This window comes from Neolamprologus multifasciatus, chromosome 9 (genome assembly GCF_963576455.1).
Source record: "Neolamprologus multifasciatus chromosome 9, fNeoMul1.2, whole genome shotgun sequence".
In the NCBI taxonomy this organism is placed as follows: Eukaryota; Metazoa; Chordata; class Actinopteri; order Cichliformes; family Cichlidae; genus Neolamprologus; species Neolamprologus multifasciatus.
In genome coordinates, this window is record NC_140447.1 from 16,117,178 (window position 1) to 16,137,689 (window position 20,512).

General features: G+C 40.4%; 1 protein-coding gene across 1 annotated transcript; it reads right to left on the reverse strand.

The window, feature by feature from the left end:
- Positions 1–11,153: 11,153 nt before the first annotated feature.
- LOC146511314 (uncharacterized) lies at positions 11,154–19,486 on the reverse strand. The gene is made up of 5 exons (XM_085173128.1): positions 18,901–19,486; positions 18,569–18,650; positions 18,308–18,467; positions 15,351–15,483; positions 11,154–13,355 (listed from the first exon to the last, which is right to left on the reverse strand). Exons 2-5 carry the CDS (start codon positions 18,586–18,588, stop codon positions 13,153–13,155), a joined length of 516 nt encoding a protein of 171 aa, XP_085029254.1. The 5' UTR covers positions 18,589–18,650; positions 18,901–19,486; the 3' UTR covers positions 11,154–13,152.
- Positions 19,487–20,512: the final 1,026 nt, after the last annotated feature.

Here is a 20,512-nt window from a genome sequence, read left to right on the forward strand (position 1 = left end):
GAAAAAACTCACATGGCAATGAGTTGCTGTTGTGCTGTTGCTACGTGATGGCCTGATTATGTAATTAGAACTAGCAGTTAAACCGCCCAATAACTTCATACAGCCTATGTCTAACAAAGTGGCTGATTAAAGTGTATATTCTGTTGAGATTAGGGGAGTAACTGTAAGTGGACACTATGCTCTGTTCAATAATGAAATCATCTATGTGATCAAGCCTGGTATTCAGGAACACACTTCAAGGAAGTGAAAAACTCCCCCCGTTTCTTTATAGTTCCTTTCTGCTTATAGAGCTTCTCTGTCTGTGTCTTCACATTGTCTGTTTCTTTATCTACCTTTCTTGCTTTGTCCTTTTATATTTTTTATTATGGCAGTTATTTTTCTTTTTCTGGTGCTTTTGCTCTGTGTCTTCCTGCTCTCGCAATTTTTCTGACCTGATTGTGTTCACACATTTTATGTTACTATAACAGGGATTTTTTTTAAAAGTTCCTTTTTTAAAACATTGGAGGGCGAGCAGCCAATATAGGATGGCAATCAAAGAGACCAAGAGAGCGTGTGGATTAATAAAAATAAATCATCAACAATATAAATGCTAAAAATGAGTCACAGATGAGTCTTTAAAATAGTCTTGTGGCCTACAGTGGAGGAATAAAACAGTCAGTTTTGGGGAGGTAAAGTGCAGCTGACCTGTCCTTTGGTGGGGTGCTCACACTGGGAGCAGCTCATTAAAACAGGGGTCACCAACCACTACATCGGTCCACGTTCTCTTTGCCATAACCCGATCCCTCTGCTGATTTCTTTGTATTCCACTTGACCAAATGCTGGGACTGATGCCCTGCTGGGGCTCACTACTTCTGGGTGATGTTTTCCTCATTACCCTTCCATGTTCTTTGCAGCACTTCCACTCTATTCTTAGTCCCGCTGTTCTGTCATTTTCTATCCGTTTTCCTCAGCAGGGGTAATTTATTACTTTAATTAAGGGAGGTGGAAATTAAAATATGTACAGGCATTTAAAACAGTGATTTTCAAAATAAATGCACCCAGAAATCCAGAAATAGCACACAAAAGCATAAAAACCCCCCAAATAAAAACACATGTAGTGATTGTCATTACAGTGGTTTCCCACATGCGCATTTATTCATGATGCTTTCACTACATCTTTGTCAGCCCATCAAGGTATGCTCCGTCTGGATGTCTCACTTGTTTCTCTGTTGCTGTTTTCAATCAGTGTTATTTTCCCCGTTTATATTTCCTTGGTGGGACTTTCGGCTGGATTATTCTTCCCTGCAGCACCTTTTGTTGTTCACGCATAGGTTTAATTAAAAGTTGTTTTTGTTTTCTCTGTCTTTTTCTTTTATTGAATTGAACTTTAAAAGAACACCACAGACAACAAAAACACTGTATTTGCATTACTCATGCAAATACATCAACAAATATTTGCCTGTAATGACCAACTAGTGGGAAAACAAGCTTCTTTATAATATCACCTATAGCTGGAATTAGATACTTTGAGAATTTACCAGGAAGTCCTGCAGTTTTCCTTTGTTTTCTCCAGGCACAATCCATCTCTGTGTAACAGCTGAATCAGTTTCCTCCTTTATTTCTGACTGTCAGCGTCATTAGGAAAATCCACAGTCTGTCAGAGGGTCGCAGCTGATATGATATATCATGATATTTTAAAATTCTTTATCAACTGTTCGCCTTCATGCTTGAAACTGAGTTGATTTGCATCTTGGCATAGATGCAAATCAACAAAAATCTTACCTTGTGTTCGGTCTGAACTCGCCATATGAGGTACGATCAAAAAGGTAAAAATGAGATCACATTTTAAAAACCTTAACTGGAACTGGCTTGAGACCCATCAACATCATCTTCCCATGCATCTCCACACATCTCATCCTGACTGCTATTTCTAGACAGACCATGTTTTCACCATGGACTCAAAGCAAAGCAAACATAGTCAGATAAAGAGTCCAGACTTTCTGAACCTGATGTGCATGCCTAGAAGTGTGTCACTTTCTTTAGGACCAGAGATGGGAGGGAACTCATTTCACATCAAGGGCCACATACAACCCAGTTTAATCTTAAGCGAACCGGACCAGTGAAACTTTCCTGTTGGTGAAAGAAGAAGTTTAAGTACACACTTATTCCTTAAGATATCTGATAATAAGCAACAAGTGTCAGTTCAAAAATATCTCGCAGTTTTGTCTGCATATCCCTGTGTAATGTGTAAAATTACAGAAGCTTCATGCCCAGTATTTTTTCCACATTTAATTCTTTATCTATTACTTCATTACTTTGATGTAGTATGAAAGGCCATGGGAGAGGTCGTTATGAATGGGAAAAGTAGTAAAAGTTACCAAAATACATTTAAAAGTCTAAAAATTTATGCCAACATCACATTTTTCAAAGTTGTCTAGTTGGTCGGATTGGAGTCTTTGCTGGGCCAATTTTGGCCCTCAGGCCTTATGTTTCGCACCTCTGTCTTTGGCATTCATGAGATTCGCTTCTATAAGAGCCAGTTCAGCAAAGATGTCTGTTTTTATTTATTGACTTTAAATTAGATAATACTTACAGTTTGCAGGGATTAAACCAGATTTTGTCTTGTAATATTCAAAATGACATCTTTTAAAGTGATACATTGTAACGAGAACAGCTTCAACAGCAATTAGTCATGCATCAGCTTCCTCAGCACCCAACAGTGTTCAACACCTAACAGTGACAGTTCCATGTGTGAGACATTTAGCTAACTGGTGCCAGGGAATGAACAAGCAAGCGCAAACATATAGGTTCCACTACATATAAAACCTTTTTAAAGGCATTACATCTTCATGTGAATCATGCAGGCGATCGATCAGTGAACATTACAGGCTGTTTGGAAGAGACTTAAAGAACTAAATATCACATTACTCCCCATTCATTAATAATTTGGCATTCATCAGATGTCTGGGAGAGTCAGCTGCAGCAATGCGGAGCTTTTAGAGACATTCTCAGTCCAGTCATTTTCAGAAATTTTCATTTGCTCTTATAAGATCAGAGTGTGTTACATTGCCCACAGTGGTGATAACATATCAGAATTTATGTGCACAAGTCTATATTCCAAGTGGCAAAAGCTAATTATTTCTTAATTGTGTACTTGAAATCTTTCCCTCGGGAAGGCCACTGATTTCCCAAGTGTGACCTCTCAGCTGGAAAAGGCAACAAAGGAATAAACAGCCAGACTTTGGCACTTTGTCGAGCAAGGCGTGCGCTTCTCACTTCAGCAACATGTGCATTAGCATAATGGCTACATGGAGCCCCATCAAACCCTTAATTGATTGGTTAATTGCTGAGAATCCCTCAAAGGTATCCCAATGACCGACTGGTGTCGCCTTAGGGATTGTGGGGATTGGTGTCAACATTTCCCCATGTCATCTCATCCATTCGCTCTTCCTGCTACTCTTCTACAGAGCGTGAAGCATGAGATTGGATTTACAGTGTAATGGAATAAAGCACATTGTTTCTCATCTGTGGGAGCTGAGGATACAGCTGATAAAAGCCCTAACTTGCCCAGCTGGAAAGTTGATCAAAGACATTGCATACAGGGAGGAAGATTTGTAGGGGTTTTTTCGCCTTCTTGTTAAGCGGACTTTTTCCCAAGCATTTTCTTTTTTTAAATTTCATGGTGATGCTGTTATTGATTTGCTTTGTTGTATTATGCTGCGTGCCAGAAAGCAGAGATCCAGAAGAAAAAAAGAGGTCATCATCGTGCGATCAAAGGCTCTGATATGACAGGTGTAGTGTTTTCTCCACGAAGCTCGTAATGCAATTTGTATAGAAATAGACCTGATTAAATTCATACTCCTCGGTTTAGGTCATTGTTGTGGCAGCTGTGAAAAAGATTACTCAGCATTCATGCCATCCCAATGTGAAACTTAATCAGGAGGAATAAAATTAGCTGCGTTTTCTTTGAGATTTACAGAACGTCCATTTTTCTCTTCGACTCCCACCCTTTCATTTCAATGCACTGGCTTTTATCTCTGTGAATAGAGAGCCATTATCAGTTAATTAACTCTTATCTGCTTTCTGTTAAAATGATAACATTTTCTAGTGTCACGCCAAAGCATAATCTCCTTAAGTTACAAGGCTCCCATCTATTGCCACAATTTTTTCCCCATGCCCCCGAAAGCACAAGGTAAGGGCAATAGACAAGAATGTCTATTTGTTCCAGCTGAAGTAATGTGACTGGAAGGTCAGACTAGATGTAATTAGTCAGAATCTTAATGACTTCTTTTGCAAAACTGTCTCTCTATTTATGCTCTTGACTTTTCAGTTTGTCTTTATCAGCAGGATAATGCATAAGTTAATCACTATCTGGCTACAATGCATAGCACTTGGAAGAAGCCTGCAGGTGCCTCATTCGGGCATTCATATAATAATAACAAATGAAATCAGCATTTTAATTGCTTTTTAATGGGCTGCGCTTCCGTCCATATGAGAGTATGTATAGTCCTTTATTGGGTTCTTTGTGTAATAAAACACTTTAGTAATATACTAAACTAATCTAAAGACTGGTGTTGGGAAGAAAGAGTGTTTTCAAACAGAAGCCATCTTTTTGATTCGGAAAGGTTTACTCCAACCATTTACTTCAAGACTGAAACTGGTCAGTAGTAGGGGCGGCAAGCTCAGGCAGCAGGTTGACGCTTCTTTGAGATGTCTTGATGATCATCATCACTGAGCCTCTGGGTCATTGATGATGAGCCCCTGGGTCATATGACCCAGGGGCTCATCATCAATGACCCAGGCTTAATTCCTAAGCCCTTCCATATGCTGAAGTGTCCATGGGCAAGGGACTCAACACCAGGTTGAGTTGCACTGCACTGCCATCAGTATGTGGATAGGTGAAGGGGAAAAAACCAATGTAAAGTGCTTTGTAGTACCTATAAATGCAGAGCATTTACAAAAAATTACACCATGGATAAAAGACAAAAAGATAAAAAGAACAAATAACTTCCATACTGCAGCTCGTCGTTTGGTTTTAGTACTGGTTTTGGTTTTAGCCTATTGGTGAGAGTGAATTGTAAGCTGCTGTTCTGCTCAGCTCTGCTGAGAATCATTAAAGTAATGGCTGGGACTTCCAGTCAATCAGTCAATCAATCAATCAATCAATTCAAACATATTATTATCAATTTCAAAATCTTATTTGGTTTTCATATGTACCTATTTTCAATGATATCAACTTTAATAACAGGAAATTAACTAGGCATAATTATTTTCTTTCTCTCGTTGTTGCCATATTTTTCAAGTAACCTATATTTGACATCTGCACAACAAAACTGAACATTATGTTTTTTGTGTGCAACTCCAATATTTTTAGTGGCCCCCACATGGCCACCCCTATGAAAAAACTCCGGAGGCGCCCCTGCTAGGAGCTGCTCATCCATGCAAACGCATGTCGTGAAGCTCCCTGTACACAGTTTTCATGCTGATGTTAATGACAGATGATGCATCCTGTTACAGTACTGTGCTTGAGTTATTATAGTTTTAGATTTCCATTCTAGATTTTTTTAAATTTCATTTAAATTTAGTTTTTTTTAGTTCAGTTTGATTTCTGTTAGTTCCCAGAGTGGGTTTGCTCATTTCAGTTTAGTTTTTTTGTTCGTGGATTTTATTCAAACTGTGACGCGCTTTGTAACTCTGTATGTTGACAAGTGCTATACAAAGGTATTAAGCTATTATTATCATTATACCAAAGGTAATAATAGCTTGATAAGTACAATATCACAGTCTCATCAGTCTCTGCTCAGTCTTGGTTTGGTCAAGCGTGAATACTGCGCTGCTGCTGGTTTCAGCTTCTACATTATTTCTGTTTTCTTTGTCGTGTCCCACATTATGAGACCTATGGGTTTTGTTCTGTCAGCTACAGGCGCACAGCTCACACCCCCACCACTGTCTAATATAATATTCTAAATGGATGCAAAAGGTCGAGCAAACACAGACAGGTGCTGATGAATCATATCTTTTTATCTTGTGTCTTATTAGACTGAGTATCGCACATCAGCACAGTTGGGCAACACAACCACATCAAAGACAGAGTAGGAGTGGACGCGGCCATCCTAATTAGTATGTTAGAGCGCTGATCTGTGAGTGATCTGAGAACACACCCTCACACACACACACGCATGCACATACTTACACAGTCCTAAGTCCCTCTGATTTTACACACGTTACATGTACACCCCTGGCAAGCATGAAAATCCTGGCACATTCAAACTCATTAAAACACATACAAGCTGATGGGTAAATATGCACACGCACAAAGTCCAGCTGGAGTTTTGTGATTTTTTTCCACACACACTAAAGCCAAAGATATTCCTGGTGACGGCAGAATGAGCTATCTTGGCACATGAAGTTAAATTCTGCATAGTTGATGTGAGCGGCTCTGACTGCCCGTCATCTTCGCTGCACTCGCACTTCAAGCCTGTAAGTCGTTTCTCTGAAGGGGCTCCAGTAACTCAGTAAGTATAGTTTGGCTCAAACATCAGGATTCAATTAAAATGTAAATTTTCACTAAGCTGATAAACGGGGAACAACAGTTCCTTTGGCACCAGACAGAAGGTGTCATTTTCTACAGAGGAACTTGGATTTTGTTGTTTGGGACAGCAGGTAATCACTGAGGCCCAGCAGGCTGTAGGTGAAATTAACATAAGGTCAAAGGTTGGAAGAACTCAGAGCACTGAGTAGGATTTGCAGACTTCTCAGTGTCTCTGCTCTTTCCCTCATTGCTTCTGTGTATTGCAGATCCATGTCTGCTCCATTGACAGCTAAAAAAAAAAAAGAAAAGCATTCAATCTGGTCTGCACCTGCTCCTTTTTACGTTTTTCCATAAACTGCACAAGTGGAGAAGCATTGTTTGCAAGGAGCTGACACACGTCTTCAATTCATCGTAGTTTCAAAGCAAGTCAGCAATGCACCTCACGTCAAATCCAATATGCTCAAGGGCAAACCCAACACTTTGGAACAGCGAATCCCGATAAGAATTACTGCATTACTGCAAGTCAGGGAGATGTTTCCAAACAATTTCTGCGCCCGCTCTCAGCTGAAATCTGACAGTGGTGAAGGAACGGCAGTGGGCTAGATGAATGGTTTCCTTCACAAGCCGGTGCCGGGGAGAGCTGCAGGTCCTCCAAGAAGAGAGAATCTCTCATTTTCACCTTTCCTTGTTCTGATGAAACTGGCGGTGGGTAGCCTATATGTCACAAACTCACTTGCCTGGATGACAACTTTCCTTTCGGATAACATTTCTGGGATTAAAAATGCAAAATATACCGGTTACTAACAAATTACCTCTGGGGAAGGCTGCACTGCTTGCACATTTTATAAGTACTGTTAAGCACTGTGCAGCCATCAAGATGAGGTCCTGAAGAAAGAATGATGATTATATCCAGGAGGTACAATAAATCCTTAACATAAAAAAACCCTACCTTGTTGACTGCTATATCATTACACTGAGACACATGCATGTCTGCACTGAGTTCTCATCCTTCCTGCCTGACATTCAGACATCCTCACTTATCCTGTCATCACAGACAGGAGCAGGCATGTCTCTGCCCTCTAGATCATATCTATATTTGCGGGGCCAAGGAGACACAATCAACCTGCTTATCATGTTTTTGCCACCTGATGGAGATGAAAGCTGTTAGGGGCAGCAGTACTTTGAAACATAAACTTATTCAGGGTGTCTTGTTTTCCTCCATTAAATCATGACAATATAATGATAAACTGCTGGATAATCACGGGGTCTAAATATCCTTCTTGGGCATTTTCTATCTGAACAAGCAACATCAGTTCTCATAATCTCTGTGTCCAAAAGGGCAGAAGCAAATCCCAGGTTTAATGAAAAGATCAGGGTTTTTCCTGGAGATAAGCTCCCTACTCCTGTGTTCCTCTCACCCCAAATGAAGATTGAGCAAGAGCCGTGTGATTTAATAGGGGTTTCATTAACTCTTGCATGACAGACATTTTTGTTTATTAAATGATCCCATATAAGAGAAAAATGGATAGAACTCTGTTAAATGCAATAACACACGTTTGAACTTTACCTTAGTGAATCCCCGTGGGCCAGTAACTAGATCTGTCAAACAAATGTAGTAGGAAGCAGCACTGATTTGTACTGCAGTAGGAGTATAAAGTAGAACGGAACAGAAAGCACCGCAGTTTTTCACCCGCTTATTTCTCACATGGGAAGCAAACAGACATTAATGGTAAATTAGGTTCTGCGAGCCACTAAAGTACCAGAGGAACAATTTAGGTCCACACTAAGTTAAACTGCTGCTGCACAAGACTGAAAGTTGAACACATGTTTCAAGCAATGTCAAAACACACGTGCGCCGTGCTTTGGGGCAGGAAATCACTTTCATTTCCAACAAGTTACAGAGGATATGCGTGTCCTGCAAGGGATGGTCACTTGGCAGTTGCTGAAGGACTTAAGTTACGCAGGCAGTTATCCCGTAAATAAGTGCAACTCCTTATTTTCTAATGCATAATACAAACTGTAATGAATAAGTAAAAAGAAGGATAACAAAAAGTGATGAAGGTATTCAGCACAAGACAGGATGGAACCTGTTAGCAGTTAAATGACCTGCGAAACTCATTAACGCTCCCTCAGAGTTGCGACGATATACACTGTCATTGCACAGGAATGTAATGTGAATTTGAAGCAACTGAAGAATTCAAACTGTGAAAAAAAGCACGGTTTTGGAAAAATGTCCTGATCTGAAACAACTCTGTGGTGGAAAATCAAAAACAGAAGGATATTTGACATCTTATCCGTCCTCACCCATGCCCGGAATGTGCTCTCCTGGAGACTTCGAAAGGCACCGCTTTCTCCGTGTTCAGTGCGTACACCTTACTCTCAAAATCCTCGTCACTTCACAGGTGCCGCATCCACTTGCACGTCTTGGGAGAGCAATAGATCTTTGACAGACAACAGTGGGTAATTGAGCCATCTATTGTGTTCCTCGAATGGCCTTCGAGACATTGGTAATCTCCAAAGGCAGTTCGGTGAATATCCTTGAGAGCAGTCTCCATTATGCAGCTGTTTATACCAGGATGTGATAACCAGTAAAGCGATATACATGATGGATTATTGCCTGTTTTCCCAAATGCAAATATTTCCCCTCAAAACCATAAATTACGCACATCAAAATCAGTGCCACACATCTTATCTAGATAACTTATTCACAGCTGACACAACACGATCTGTCAGCATGAACACAGGAATCAGTGAACGAAGGTTATAGTCTTCTTTAATGTCGCGGGAGCTGTTTCCTTAAATACATTTTTCTCATCTTTTTTTGATTGACCACATTTAATGTGCTTTAAGTACGATTCATAAACTTTTTTTTAATGAAGAAAATTCAACATTAGGCTGAGCTTATTTGTATGCAGCTCCGAAAATGAACGTCCTTGAGCATTCATTCCACAAGAGGGCTCTACAATTGATCGTGACTGAACCCAATTATTTTTTCCATCAGAAATCTAAAACTGTGGAACAAAGGTCAGTTGAGCTTTCTGCCGTTTAAACGTGTGATAAAAGACATCATCCTGCACCGAGGGGATACCAGCAAGAGCCAGTAGGCACTCAAAGACCGCCGGGCTCAGCAACAGGTGCGGGCTGCTCGAAAGCGTGTGGCTGACATTATCACTGGTGCGAGACTGCTCTCTGGTGGCGCTTTACGGGGTCACAGCTTGTTCTGCTCCTACATGTACTCACATATGGTTAAACTTTTTTTATTCTATTTAATAATCCCTCCACTGTTCATTGAGGGATCAGTTGATAACAAGGTTCAAGTATTTACCAGCTCAACTGAGGTTAATGAAGGGTACACTCACACTTAAAGGACCACTGAATCAAAGACATGACTAACTCAGAGCACTGCAGCCCCATATTAGCCACAGATGAAGCTAAGAATGCAGAATGAGTACAGACTGCTTTCCTGGTGATATTTTTTTCCTTTTGTGCTGGAATTACTTTCACATAATGAGCACAAGAAACACATCTGTGACAGAAGAAAAAAAACAACTCTTTAAATAGTGCCTTTTTACACTTGGCTGCACGCATTTCTCAGTACCTAGTTCATTTTTCAGAACTTCCAATGCGGTGAGGAAAACAGCAGTCTGCGAGGAAGAACCCGTGGCTAACCTTTCACTGCCTTACAAATGAGAGGAGTTCATACTGGGTGAAGCACTAGTGCCGATGTGTATTTAGCTGTCATTCTCTACTGTATGTTCGCATGAGCTCTATCAGAGTCGGTTTAAAAGTAAGGTGCGTTATGTATGAGGTGGGTGGTTGGAGTGATGTATGGGCTCGAGGTGGGGGTGGGATTGCATCAGAGATCGGCTGTGAATACTTGTGTACATGTTATATGTTTTTCACTTTGAATACATTTGCAAGAATTTCAAGCAAACTTTCACTTTATCATTACAGGGTATTGTGTGTGGAATTCTGAGATAAAAAATGATAAAATAATCCATTTTGGACTAAGTTTGTAACATGAGGAAATGTGAATTCTGTATGAAGATGTTAAGATTTTCACTGGGAGTGAGAAGAATGGACAAGAAACAGAGTACATCAGAGGGACTGCTCAGGTTGAGCGTTTGTAGGTGCAGATTAGGGATTGTGGATATTTTAGACAAGTGTTGTTAATGATGGAGCTGCCAGGCAGGAGTAAAAGAGGAAAACCACAGAGGTCATTCATGCATGTCATAAGGGAGTATATACAGAGGGGTTGGTGTGACAGAGAAAGACGCTAGGGTGAGGTGGAGGCAGATGATCCTCTGTGGTGACCCTAAAGGGAGCAAAAGAATGATTTCATTGTCGTAGAAAATACAAGAAGCTACTGGCAGCTACATTTAATACATTAATTCTCTGGCTACAGATAGAGCTTTTCAATGTTTGGAAGAAAGAAAAGAAAAGGACAATAACGTGATAGCTTCCTGGTTTGGAAAAATCTGCATTACAAAGTGCAGGTGCAGATTTTAAAGACAGTGGAGACTTCAGAGACCAAAGTGTGCATTAGAAAGTGATTGTGTTGTATTTTCGAACCAGTGAGTGTTGCTCTTCTGCTGTGCAGCCCAGGGGTGACCTCAAACACGAGAAAATGAAACTGACAATATTTTGTATAACAACAATTTAATACAGAAGATGCATTTCTCCCAAAGCAGAAAAAAATAATTAATTCCCCTCGACTTGCAAAGCTACTAAGTGGGGACATGTGATATGTTGCCCACAATGGGAATGAACGTGAAGTGAACAAACAGGACACAGTACGGACAGAAGCCTCGTAACACTCAGGTCGTCAATCGTCATCATGCTGCCGCCATACAAGAGATGCCATTTCAAGCCCACATTCAGATTTGCACCTTGAAGCTTCTCCGTTACATCCTCCAGATTGTAAAACCAACACAGGTAAATTTGGTAAAAATGCATCAGCGTTGGACGATTTGTCATCACAATACAAAGAATTACCATTAAAGTACATCACATGTGATTCTCCGAACAGACCCCGTTTACCCAAAAGTCCAGAAAACATTTAAAATTCATTCAGTTTTTCTAGATATCTCACGCCCCGCCCCTTTAATGTTCAGAAACTACACACAGACTGATTAAACAAACACGTAAAATGGATTATTTGGGAGTACAGTGTTATTTCTGGGTTAACTAAAATGCAGCGACAGGAAAAAAGACAAAAGAACAAAAACAAAATTTCCAAAGAAATAGTATTTGAAAAATTGCAACAGAAGAAAACATATATATGTAAAACAGCTGAACTCTACCACCCTGTGGCAGAGGTAAAGATTATCAGAAACAGAACTGTTAAAAAAAAGAAGGTTTTTTTGGTTAGTTTTCTTTTCACAAAGAAAAAAAAAGAAAAAAGTGACAGCTCAGTTTTGGTGACTTCTAAAAACCACAAAAAGCAGCCTTCACATCCAAAAATGTTTAGAGCCTTTGCTCGTAGCCCTGTGAGTGTTTTTCTAGGGTTGTTACACGTTTTCATTTGAATTACAATTCATTACAATAATTTTGATCATCCTCCAGCTGGATTTACATCTACTTAAGACACATTTGCATTTCTTTCAACCCATTGAACAAAAGCGATTGTCCAGTTTTCCAACTTTTAACAGAAGAAGAATTCATGTTTACACTATTTGCAATCTGGTGTATAGGAGATAATAATGATGAGCAGCAGAAAGAACCCAGCAGCTACACCGATTACGACCACTCGCACCGTATCTTTTCTACTGCCAGCGTTCATTTATTTCATCCACTTGTTCCCCTTTTCTGTTCGCCCTCGCTCAATCCCATTCTCAGGTCTAATAGTCACTTGAACTGTCTAACATCCCGGTATAATCACCACAATAAAAAAAACAAAAAAAAAAAAACACGGGATAATGGGGTAATTATCTAAGACAATTGGTGCATTTGTTATCAAATAGCACTCAAGTGCACTCATAATGAAGCACTGAGTAAACACAGTTTGGAGTTGAAAGTATTTATTATGCACATGTGCTATACATAGCAAAGTTCCTCTGAAATATAATTAGATTGTCTACACTGTGAATTTGTATGGAAGGCTGTTACTCGCTTACTGTGTTTCAGAACAGCGTCTACAGACAGACACAAATATGAAGCCGTGCCCCACATATTATGCTTCATAGCATCTGGAACAAAAACTAAAGCATCTGCTTGATTTTGAGACTGATCAACTATTTTAGTTGTGTGAAAGAAGGTGGCCTCAGAGAAACCCTTTATAAAACAGAGCACACTTTAAAAGTCTCTCTCGTTCATCTGTGGCTCCACTGATACCCTTGAAACTTAGAGGTCAAGGGGATTATTTTCATCCTAGCTGGAAGGCAGTCCTGACTGAGGCACACAGGCTCACTGAAGTCATCTGTTATTGCCAAACTCATCAGATGACCACTTTTTTTTTTTTTTTTAAACAACACAAAGTAAAAAAAAACAAAACAACAAACATATGCACGCACACACTCATATACACGCACAAACATCCAAATAAACATTTGCTCTCCTGTGAGAGTTAGGCTGGCAACAATCACTGAGGTTGAACGTAGGAAGGCAGTGCATGGAAAAGGCAAACTGGCATCAGGGATTGATTAAGTGGACCCGCTGTGACTTACAGCGCCGTCCTGTTGGCTGACTTGTGTAGGGGGAGATGCTGTGTAGGGGGGCGGGGCTTCATTTACGCTAGTGGAGTCTCCTCCCTCAGAAATAAGAAGAGTGTTATGCGAGGGCTGCGGGGCGTCGGGCACGTCGCCTTGGGCACACTCGCTGTAGGGAGGGGGCTTCAGGTCGTCCTCTGGAAGGAACAGAGAAGACAGCTTAAGGAAACAGGAAATCATACACACTTGTCCCAGACTGAGCTGCTCAGTTTAGGGATATCAACCGGATAAATGTTTCCCTTACCTTAAATATGATAGAACTATGCACCAAAATAAACTACAAACAAACTGTTCAACCATAACATCCGACAGAGAAAAACATAAATCACCTCTAAAGCTGTAATGTTAGGAAGCTGCAAGGTGTGGGTTTTTTTTTTTTTGTGGGCAGGACTTTGACTTTAGTCAGCTGTTTAAAAAAAAAAATCATAAAAAAGATAATAATCTTAATCCTTCCTGCCACTCCCTTTATGGGAGAGGAAAAAAAGGTTTCGGTACTTCTCACAGCTTCTCGGTTGAGCTTTTTGAGATGATGAATTTTTACTCATGCTTCATACAGTCACAAAACTTTCATATATTCAATAACAGCGAATGTTAAATTGTGCCGCAGCAGATGCAGGATACAGGAGTTACACAGTGCTGTGTGGCTGTAATGCCGAATTCAGTGCTTATTATACCTTCATGCAGTGGCACTATTAAAACTGTTGTATTACAGCAACCCAAACGTCCCCTCCCCGGTGTCTCCGATAGGAAAAAAAAGATCTGATATGAGGGCGAAATGGAACCAGTCACATTGTGTAATTACACTGCTGCTGAAATGTCACCATTTCCAGCCTTTGTAACCACATCCTGCTTGTCAGACTCAACTACCACTTCAGATCAAATGAGATGCCATTTGCGAAAGAGGACGCTCTGAAACTTGATACAAAGATTTAAAAGCTGGAGTGGCTAGCTTGTGCCCTCCTACGAAAACACATATTTGCAGCTAATTATGCAAAACAGGAAAAACTGAAAGCAAGTACATTTAAACCCAACTAGAAAAGAGAGAAAATCCCTTTTCTAGTTGAGAGAAGAATGATTAAGAGTAGCAATATTATTTAAAATTGAAAAACAAAAGTGGGGTAATGGAATTAAAAATCTAATGAATTGGGAAGAGTCATCAGCTCTCAAAGTGCCAGTCACATGTCCAGTATTTGAGCCTCTGTTAGGAAAAGGGAACTAGGGTCTTTCTTCTGACCTCTTTAGTGTTGCTTTTTCTGGCGCAGTTTATAACAGTCATCAAAAACGAGTTAACTCACACACAAAAGCAATGCACTTGGATACAACTGAAACAGATGGTTTCATTTTGATGGAGTTACTCTGATAAACAAATCTCTGACTGCAAACCAGCACGTGAACTCATTTTAATTAGGACAGCTCTTTTTAGAGATATAAGTACTATGGAGCACTAAAGGGAACTGGATGAAACTACAGCCGTTATGTGCACAGGCTCTGAAGCAATGCCAAAGCTGATGTGTGTCCCGAGACTTTCTAAAGCTGGCAAACGCTGCTCAGAGCGAAAAACATCATCCGGCAGTTGTCTTCTCTTTTTCAGTTACTTATATCTGAAAAAAGCCACTTCCACTATAAAACTGTCAGCAACAAGCATTCTGCATCGTAGTAAATGAAACTATGTAATCACAGCGACCACACAGAGTATTCAGTCAGGAAACGTGGTGGACTTTCCCACCGTTTCTGTGAATGAAATCGATGTAAATGCAGTTACTGAGGGGGGGGGGGGGGGGGGGGGGGGGGTTCAGGGAATGTAATTAACGCACAATTCATCTCAAGTACATATGACACAACCACCCTTATGTTGTAGTGAAACCATCACGCTGTGTAATCTGACACTAAACTGCTCAAAGCAGCACCGCAGGTGGAATAGGGGACTCCAGTTAAGCCCTCGTGCCAATCAAATATCTTGTTTTTCTTTACTGGGTGCTGTGAACCAACTTGTTAGTGGATAACGGTCGAGCGCTCTACCCCACAGGATGTTGAAGTACGAGAAGGGGGAAACATTTTGAATGGGGCTCGCTTGCAGGCTAACAACAGGACAAGGAGGCAAAAGATGTGTGTGACTTATTCAGCTTTGTTACCTCCAGATACTGCCTCGTATGGTGGTGGCATGTCGAGCTGGGAGAAGGATGCTGCTGGTGGCAGGGCTGTGGAGGGCTCCTCTAGTGAAAGGTCATCCTGGACACCGTACCAACTAGGCCAGACTGATGTTTGCTACAGGAGGAAGGAAACAGAGTTAATTACACACATGCACACACAAAAAGCAGAAGCACAATAAAATACACACATACACACTTAGCCGTTAGAGACAGAAATCTATTAGCTAAAGCCAACATCATAACACCGCTAACACTATTAGGAAACGAGCCGCATTTATTGTACACATCTCCGGAGATGACGCTGCTGCTGGTTATCATAATATTACACTCATGCATCAGCTCTTTTAAACTTTTTGTTTTCTTTTTGCCACAGTCCACGGCTCACAAGTCAAAAACCACCAATGAACAAAGGGCAGAACACAAACAGCCGGGCAGCATTTTCAAAGAATCAAATCATTAATGTTTGACTTCAAACACAGATCACCACCATGGAACGTTTTCCCCCCAAACCCGACAAACCGTTTTCTAAGCCTGTATTTACACAAAAGAAGAAGCGAGGACATCTGCCAGTTCATTGTATAAACATAACAGCAGTTGTTGCTTACATTACACTAGGCTGGAACGCTTTTAATACACATACAATCATTTCCTTGAATGAGAGGAGAAATGAGAGAAGACGGGAAAATAGTTGAGATGTTAAAAAATGTCTCTGTTTTAAAATGCTTTTTGCAGATTTGTGATACAGCCCACATATGACAAAGAAGTCAGTTTTATTAAGTGACAGATCAGCACCTTTGAATGACGCTTTCAAACTCTCTTGAACCTGTTGCACATGTTGGTGATCCAGGTGTACATGCTGTAAGTCGGTGATGACAGACTAATGAGCTTATTAGTTTAATCATCCTGTTGTTGTGGGCGTGATAGGAAATGATGATGAAAGTGAAGCACCGACAGAATAGTTCAAGATAATTACCACACTAATAAGCTACATTAAACTAAACTTGCACAATTACTGTGATCTGTATTTTCCAAATCTAATTAAATGCTTTCATCCAGTACCAGTCCATGGCCCAGGTATTGGGTACCACTTACATAATAGAAACTGTTTATGTAGGCCTAAAAAAAGAGGACTGAAACCAGTTCATAGCTTATCAAATCATTTGGATTTCTCTCCATGGCCTTTATTTATCAAAAGGTTGGGGTTTTTTTGTCCTTTTTTGCCATATTAGTCTCTGAGTGAGTACAGCTGTCCAAGAGGTTTAGCAAGTAGTGCTGCATCATGAAGCTGAGTTGTCTTGGCATTTCTTCAGAAAACTTTCAGGGTACCGGGTTATGGATGACCACAGGGGTCTCCCTGCTGCACATTCCATTAAAATCTAAACAGGGAACATTATATATCCGAGACAGCAGAGGAAACAAAGAAGAGAGAAAGGAAGAAAGGGAGGAACAGGGGGAAAAAAGGAAGGGGAGAAAAAGGGAAAGTGTGGGAGAGGGAACGGGGGAATGCAGAAACTGTGAAACAAATGGAAGATTAGAGAGGAGTGAATAAGCAAAATGAGAATGCTGAGTTCAAGGAGGTATAGCCAGCCGGCAATCTTGTGTTGGACTGCATGTTCCTTCAGTTCAGGTAGCACACATAATATCATAATTGGTCTTGGGAAACCCAAGGTCAAAAGCCTCGGCATTGCTCAGTCTCCCCTGCATCATTTGCTAAATTATTTATTTTATAAATGGGTCACTTCCTGTTGCAAATATCCTTCAAACAATACTAAAAATATCCCTCTGTGTGCTTGCTACATGGACGGATAACACCGAAAAATAATTCAAAATCTGGTGAAGATGAATTTCTGTATGTACATTTCCATTTAAATTAATAATCTATTACAAAACCTGTTTCTAACTTTCCCGTTCATGCAGCATTTACAACACCTAACAAGGAGTGAATGTAGCGGTCTGGAGTTAGAAACCGTTGTTAATAATTCTCATTTTGGGGAAGCTCTGCATCATGGAGATTGCTTCCAGGTGTTTTATAGAGGCAGTAAAGCTGAACGGGCCTGGGGAAGGTACAAACATGATGCCTAAACCTGTGGCGTAGCCCACAGAAAACAGTTGCTACAGGCCGAAGTTGAGGAAAGGCATTATTATTCTAGACGTATCCCTGAGAACATCAACAGAAACGCAGGCAAATCCAACACGCATTTCAAGGGGATCATAAAACAGAAGGCTGCCTTTAATAGCTAATTTTAAAATGAGCATGAAAAGCACGTGTTTCGGGAAGACATTAGAGGTTTCAAAGCAAACTATGAAAGCCATTCTGCTGGCTGGATAAACAGCCTGAATAAACCATGTAAACTAATCACAATCTCAAGCAAATTAAACATTTGAGACTACCTCCTCCCAATACATCTCATGAATAGTTTGTAAATGGTAGGATCTTAAAAAAGGTTTTTCAAGACAATCATTTAAATTACTCCCTGTGTTTGCGTTTCGCTTTAATGGGTTTTGCACAATAGTTCACACAGAGACGGTGGGGGGGAAAAGCTCCAGATCAACGAAAACCCCCACATACATTCAAACCAGAATGTGTTCCTATTAATGGACGACCACAAACTTGCTCAGTATGACACTAAAAGTGAAATGCTGCCTATCGAAGTAAAAGTGACTCGACTGGAAACCGCATGCCTTCTCGAGAAAGCAAATAACTCCCCTGCAAAAAAAGAAAAAAGAAAGTAACACAACCGCGACCTTATTTGACTGTCTCTTTCTCACTCAGCTCCAGTCTCTCAGGCAACATGAGGAGGTCCTCTTCACTGTGAACACCCTTGAACTTTTGTGTATAAAGTCACTTCCTCTAAGGTGTGAAACCACTTCAGAAGTTCACAGCCGGATTTTTGCGCTGTGAGGTGCAAGTTCATGTGTGTTGGAGGTTCTGCACTTACGCTCTGTCTCTCACACATCTGATGGAGGTAGGCCCTTCCTCCAACAATGACTATCTGAGCATTGCGTGGGTTGCTCAGGTATGCTGCCAGTTGCCTCTGTCTCGACCGGTACCAGCACACATAGAAAAATATCTTTATGACGATGAATATAATGACAACTCTGTAAAGGACACAAAAGAATGAGAGGGAGGGTTGATCAGATTCAAAGATCGGTTTTAAGCTCCGTATTTAATTAACAAAAAATACATACAATATACTCACATGTACCAGTATAGCTCCATTATTGTGAGATGTTAATTATTAAGCAGAGAGTCTCATAGCTGAGGAAGAAGATTGCAGATTCCTGCCCAAAGAAAAAGGAAAAACTTCCACTTAAAGCAATTTTTAACTCATTTTTCACCAAGGCTATTCAACCAAGAAGAAAAAGAAAAAATCCATCGCACTATCATAACTGATCGTTGACAATTTCACATCCGCTATCCACACAGAGCACTTTTATGCAACTTAAAAAAAGATGGTGAGTTCAACACGGCGGTTTCTCAGTTAGTATAGCTTCCTGGTCTAGTAAAAGCGGACACAAGAACGAAACTTACTCTGTAGCGACAAGTCGGTCTTCTTGATTAGCTGACGAGGTGTGCCATACCCCCAAGCGTCTTCGGGGATGTGATGAGAGTGGAGCTCCGTGAGTCAGATGAGGCTACGGCTAGTTTAGAGCTAGCAGGCCACAACAACAACAACAACAACAGGAACAGCAGCAGCCGTACACTATTTACCCACACCGCAAGCAAAACAACGACGGAAACTGGGCTGCTTGGTGAGCATACCTTCCTGCTCTTACATACAAGTTCATAAGCTAGTTACTACAACAGCTACACGCTGGCTTAACCCTGGAGAAACAACTAAACTAGTCCTACAGAGTTTTAGCTAGCTCTGACTGACTGAGCACGCCCCTGTGTTCAGCGATGCCTTCGCTTTCACAGTGGGCGGTGTTCAAATGTTCACAGGGTTCCTGTCTTCGTGCTTCCCGTAAACTGCCCCATCTTGGGAACAAATTATTGGACGCAGTTATTATAATTAATCGCGTAAATTTCCCCGTTCAAGTGTTGTCTGTTTGAAACAGCACTTATTTAGAGTCGAGTAGCATCAAGCTAATTCGTGTTCGGTATGCGAACCAGAAACGTTATCTTGGGTACGTCCATGGTTTATAATTTTTAATTATTAAAAACCCAACAACTTTTAACCCCTTCATAAAAAAGAAACACCTAAATCTGTCTGTTTTTATATGATTTACAGACGTGTAATATAAAGCTACGAGACTCATATCTCAGCAGCAGCACTGACGCAGAAACAGTAATAAAAAGCGACATTTCCAAGATAACTGCTACAACGATTTACTGGGGGTCCATCACAAATTCCACTATTTCCGAGGGTCATGGAACGTAGCACGAGTCCTAGGGACGATTGGGTACACATGGGATACAGTATTACACAAGAATGAGATCAGTGCAAATATTTGGAAGCATAAACCCATTAAACGCGAGATTTATAGAGGTTTTTATTCGTGCTGACCTCCAGCAACAGTATCTCGGACGTAAGAAGATCGAAGCTGTTAATCAAACTTTGTTCCCTTGATAGAAAAATGCATATATACTTTGGATAAACTGGATTTACGAAACGCCTCTTGCTGTAACTCGGTGAAATATCAGTATTTTCTGTTTTTGCTCAATAGATGGGCTCAGTTCCAAATTATAGGGTGATAAAAAGCTTTATGGATATATGACCGCCTCTGAAAGCCTAAGCAAACGTTTAGTGGTCTGGTTTGTCTCTAATTATTCCCGGCTTTTGCTTTTGTTTTTTTTATCCTGTTTAATCCAGGCCTGTGACATTAGCACTGTTTTGAAGTTAAAAATAATAGAGGAAAAACAGACACAATTCAAAGCAATCTTGCTAGCCATTGCTTAAAACGAGACATTAAGTTGAGACAAGTTTTAATATTGGTTTATTATTACGGTTTCCACATTCTATATGGAAAATACATGCAAAAATGTAAAAAAGGGCATGTCATGCAGTACATACTGTAGCTCAATGCGTTACCTCCATCTAGTGGTGACTGTTTCATACTTCATTTCTAAAAATGTAATTCTGTACACAACTAAACTTGACAGGAAAGCATCCATAATATTTTCTAGACCTGTATTTTATGTA

Excerpts from the sequence above, each read along its gene's own strand:
- LOC146511314 (XM_085173128.1), bottom strand. The coding sequence starts at position 18,588 with ATGGAGCTATACTGGTACAT. Across the intron at positions 18,468-18,568 it reads ATGGAGCTATACTGGTACAT|AGTTGTCATTATATTCATCG; the intron begins GTGAGTATATTG and ends TGTCCTTTACAG. Across the intron at positions 13,356-15,350 it reads ATACGAGGCAGTATCTGGAG|AGGACGACCTGAAGCCCCCT; the intron begins GTAACAAAGCTG and ends TGTTCCTTCCAG.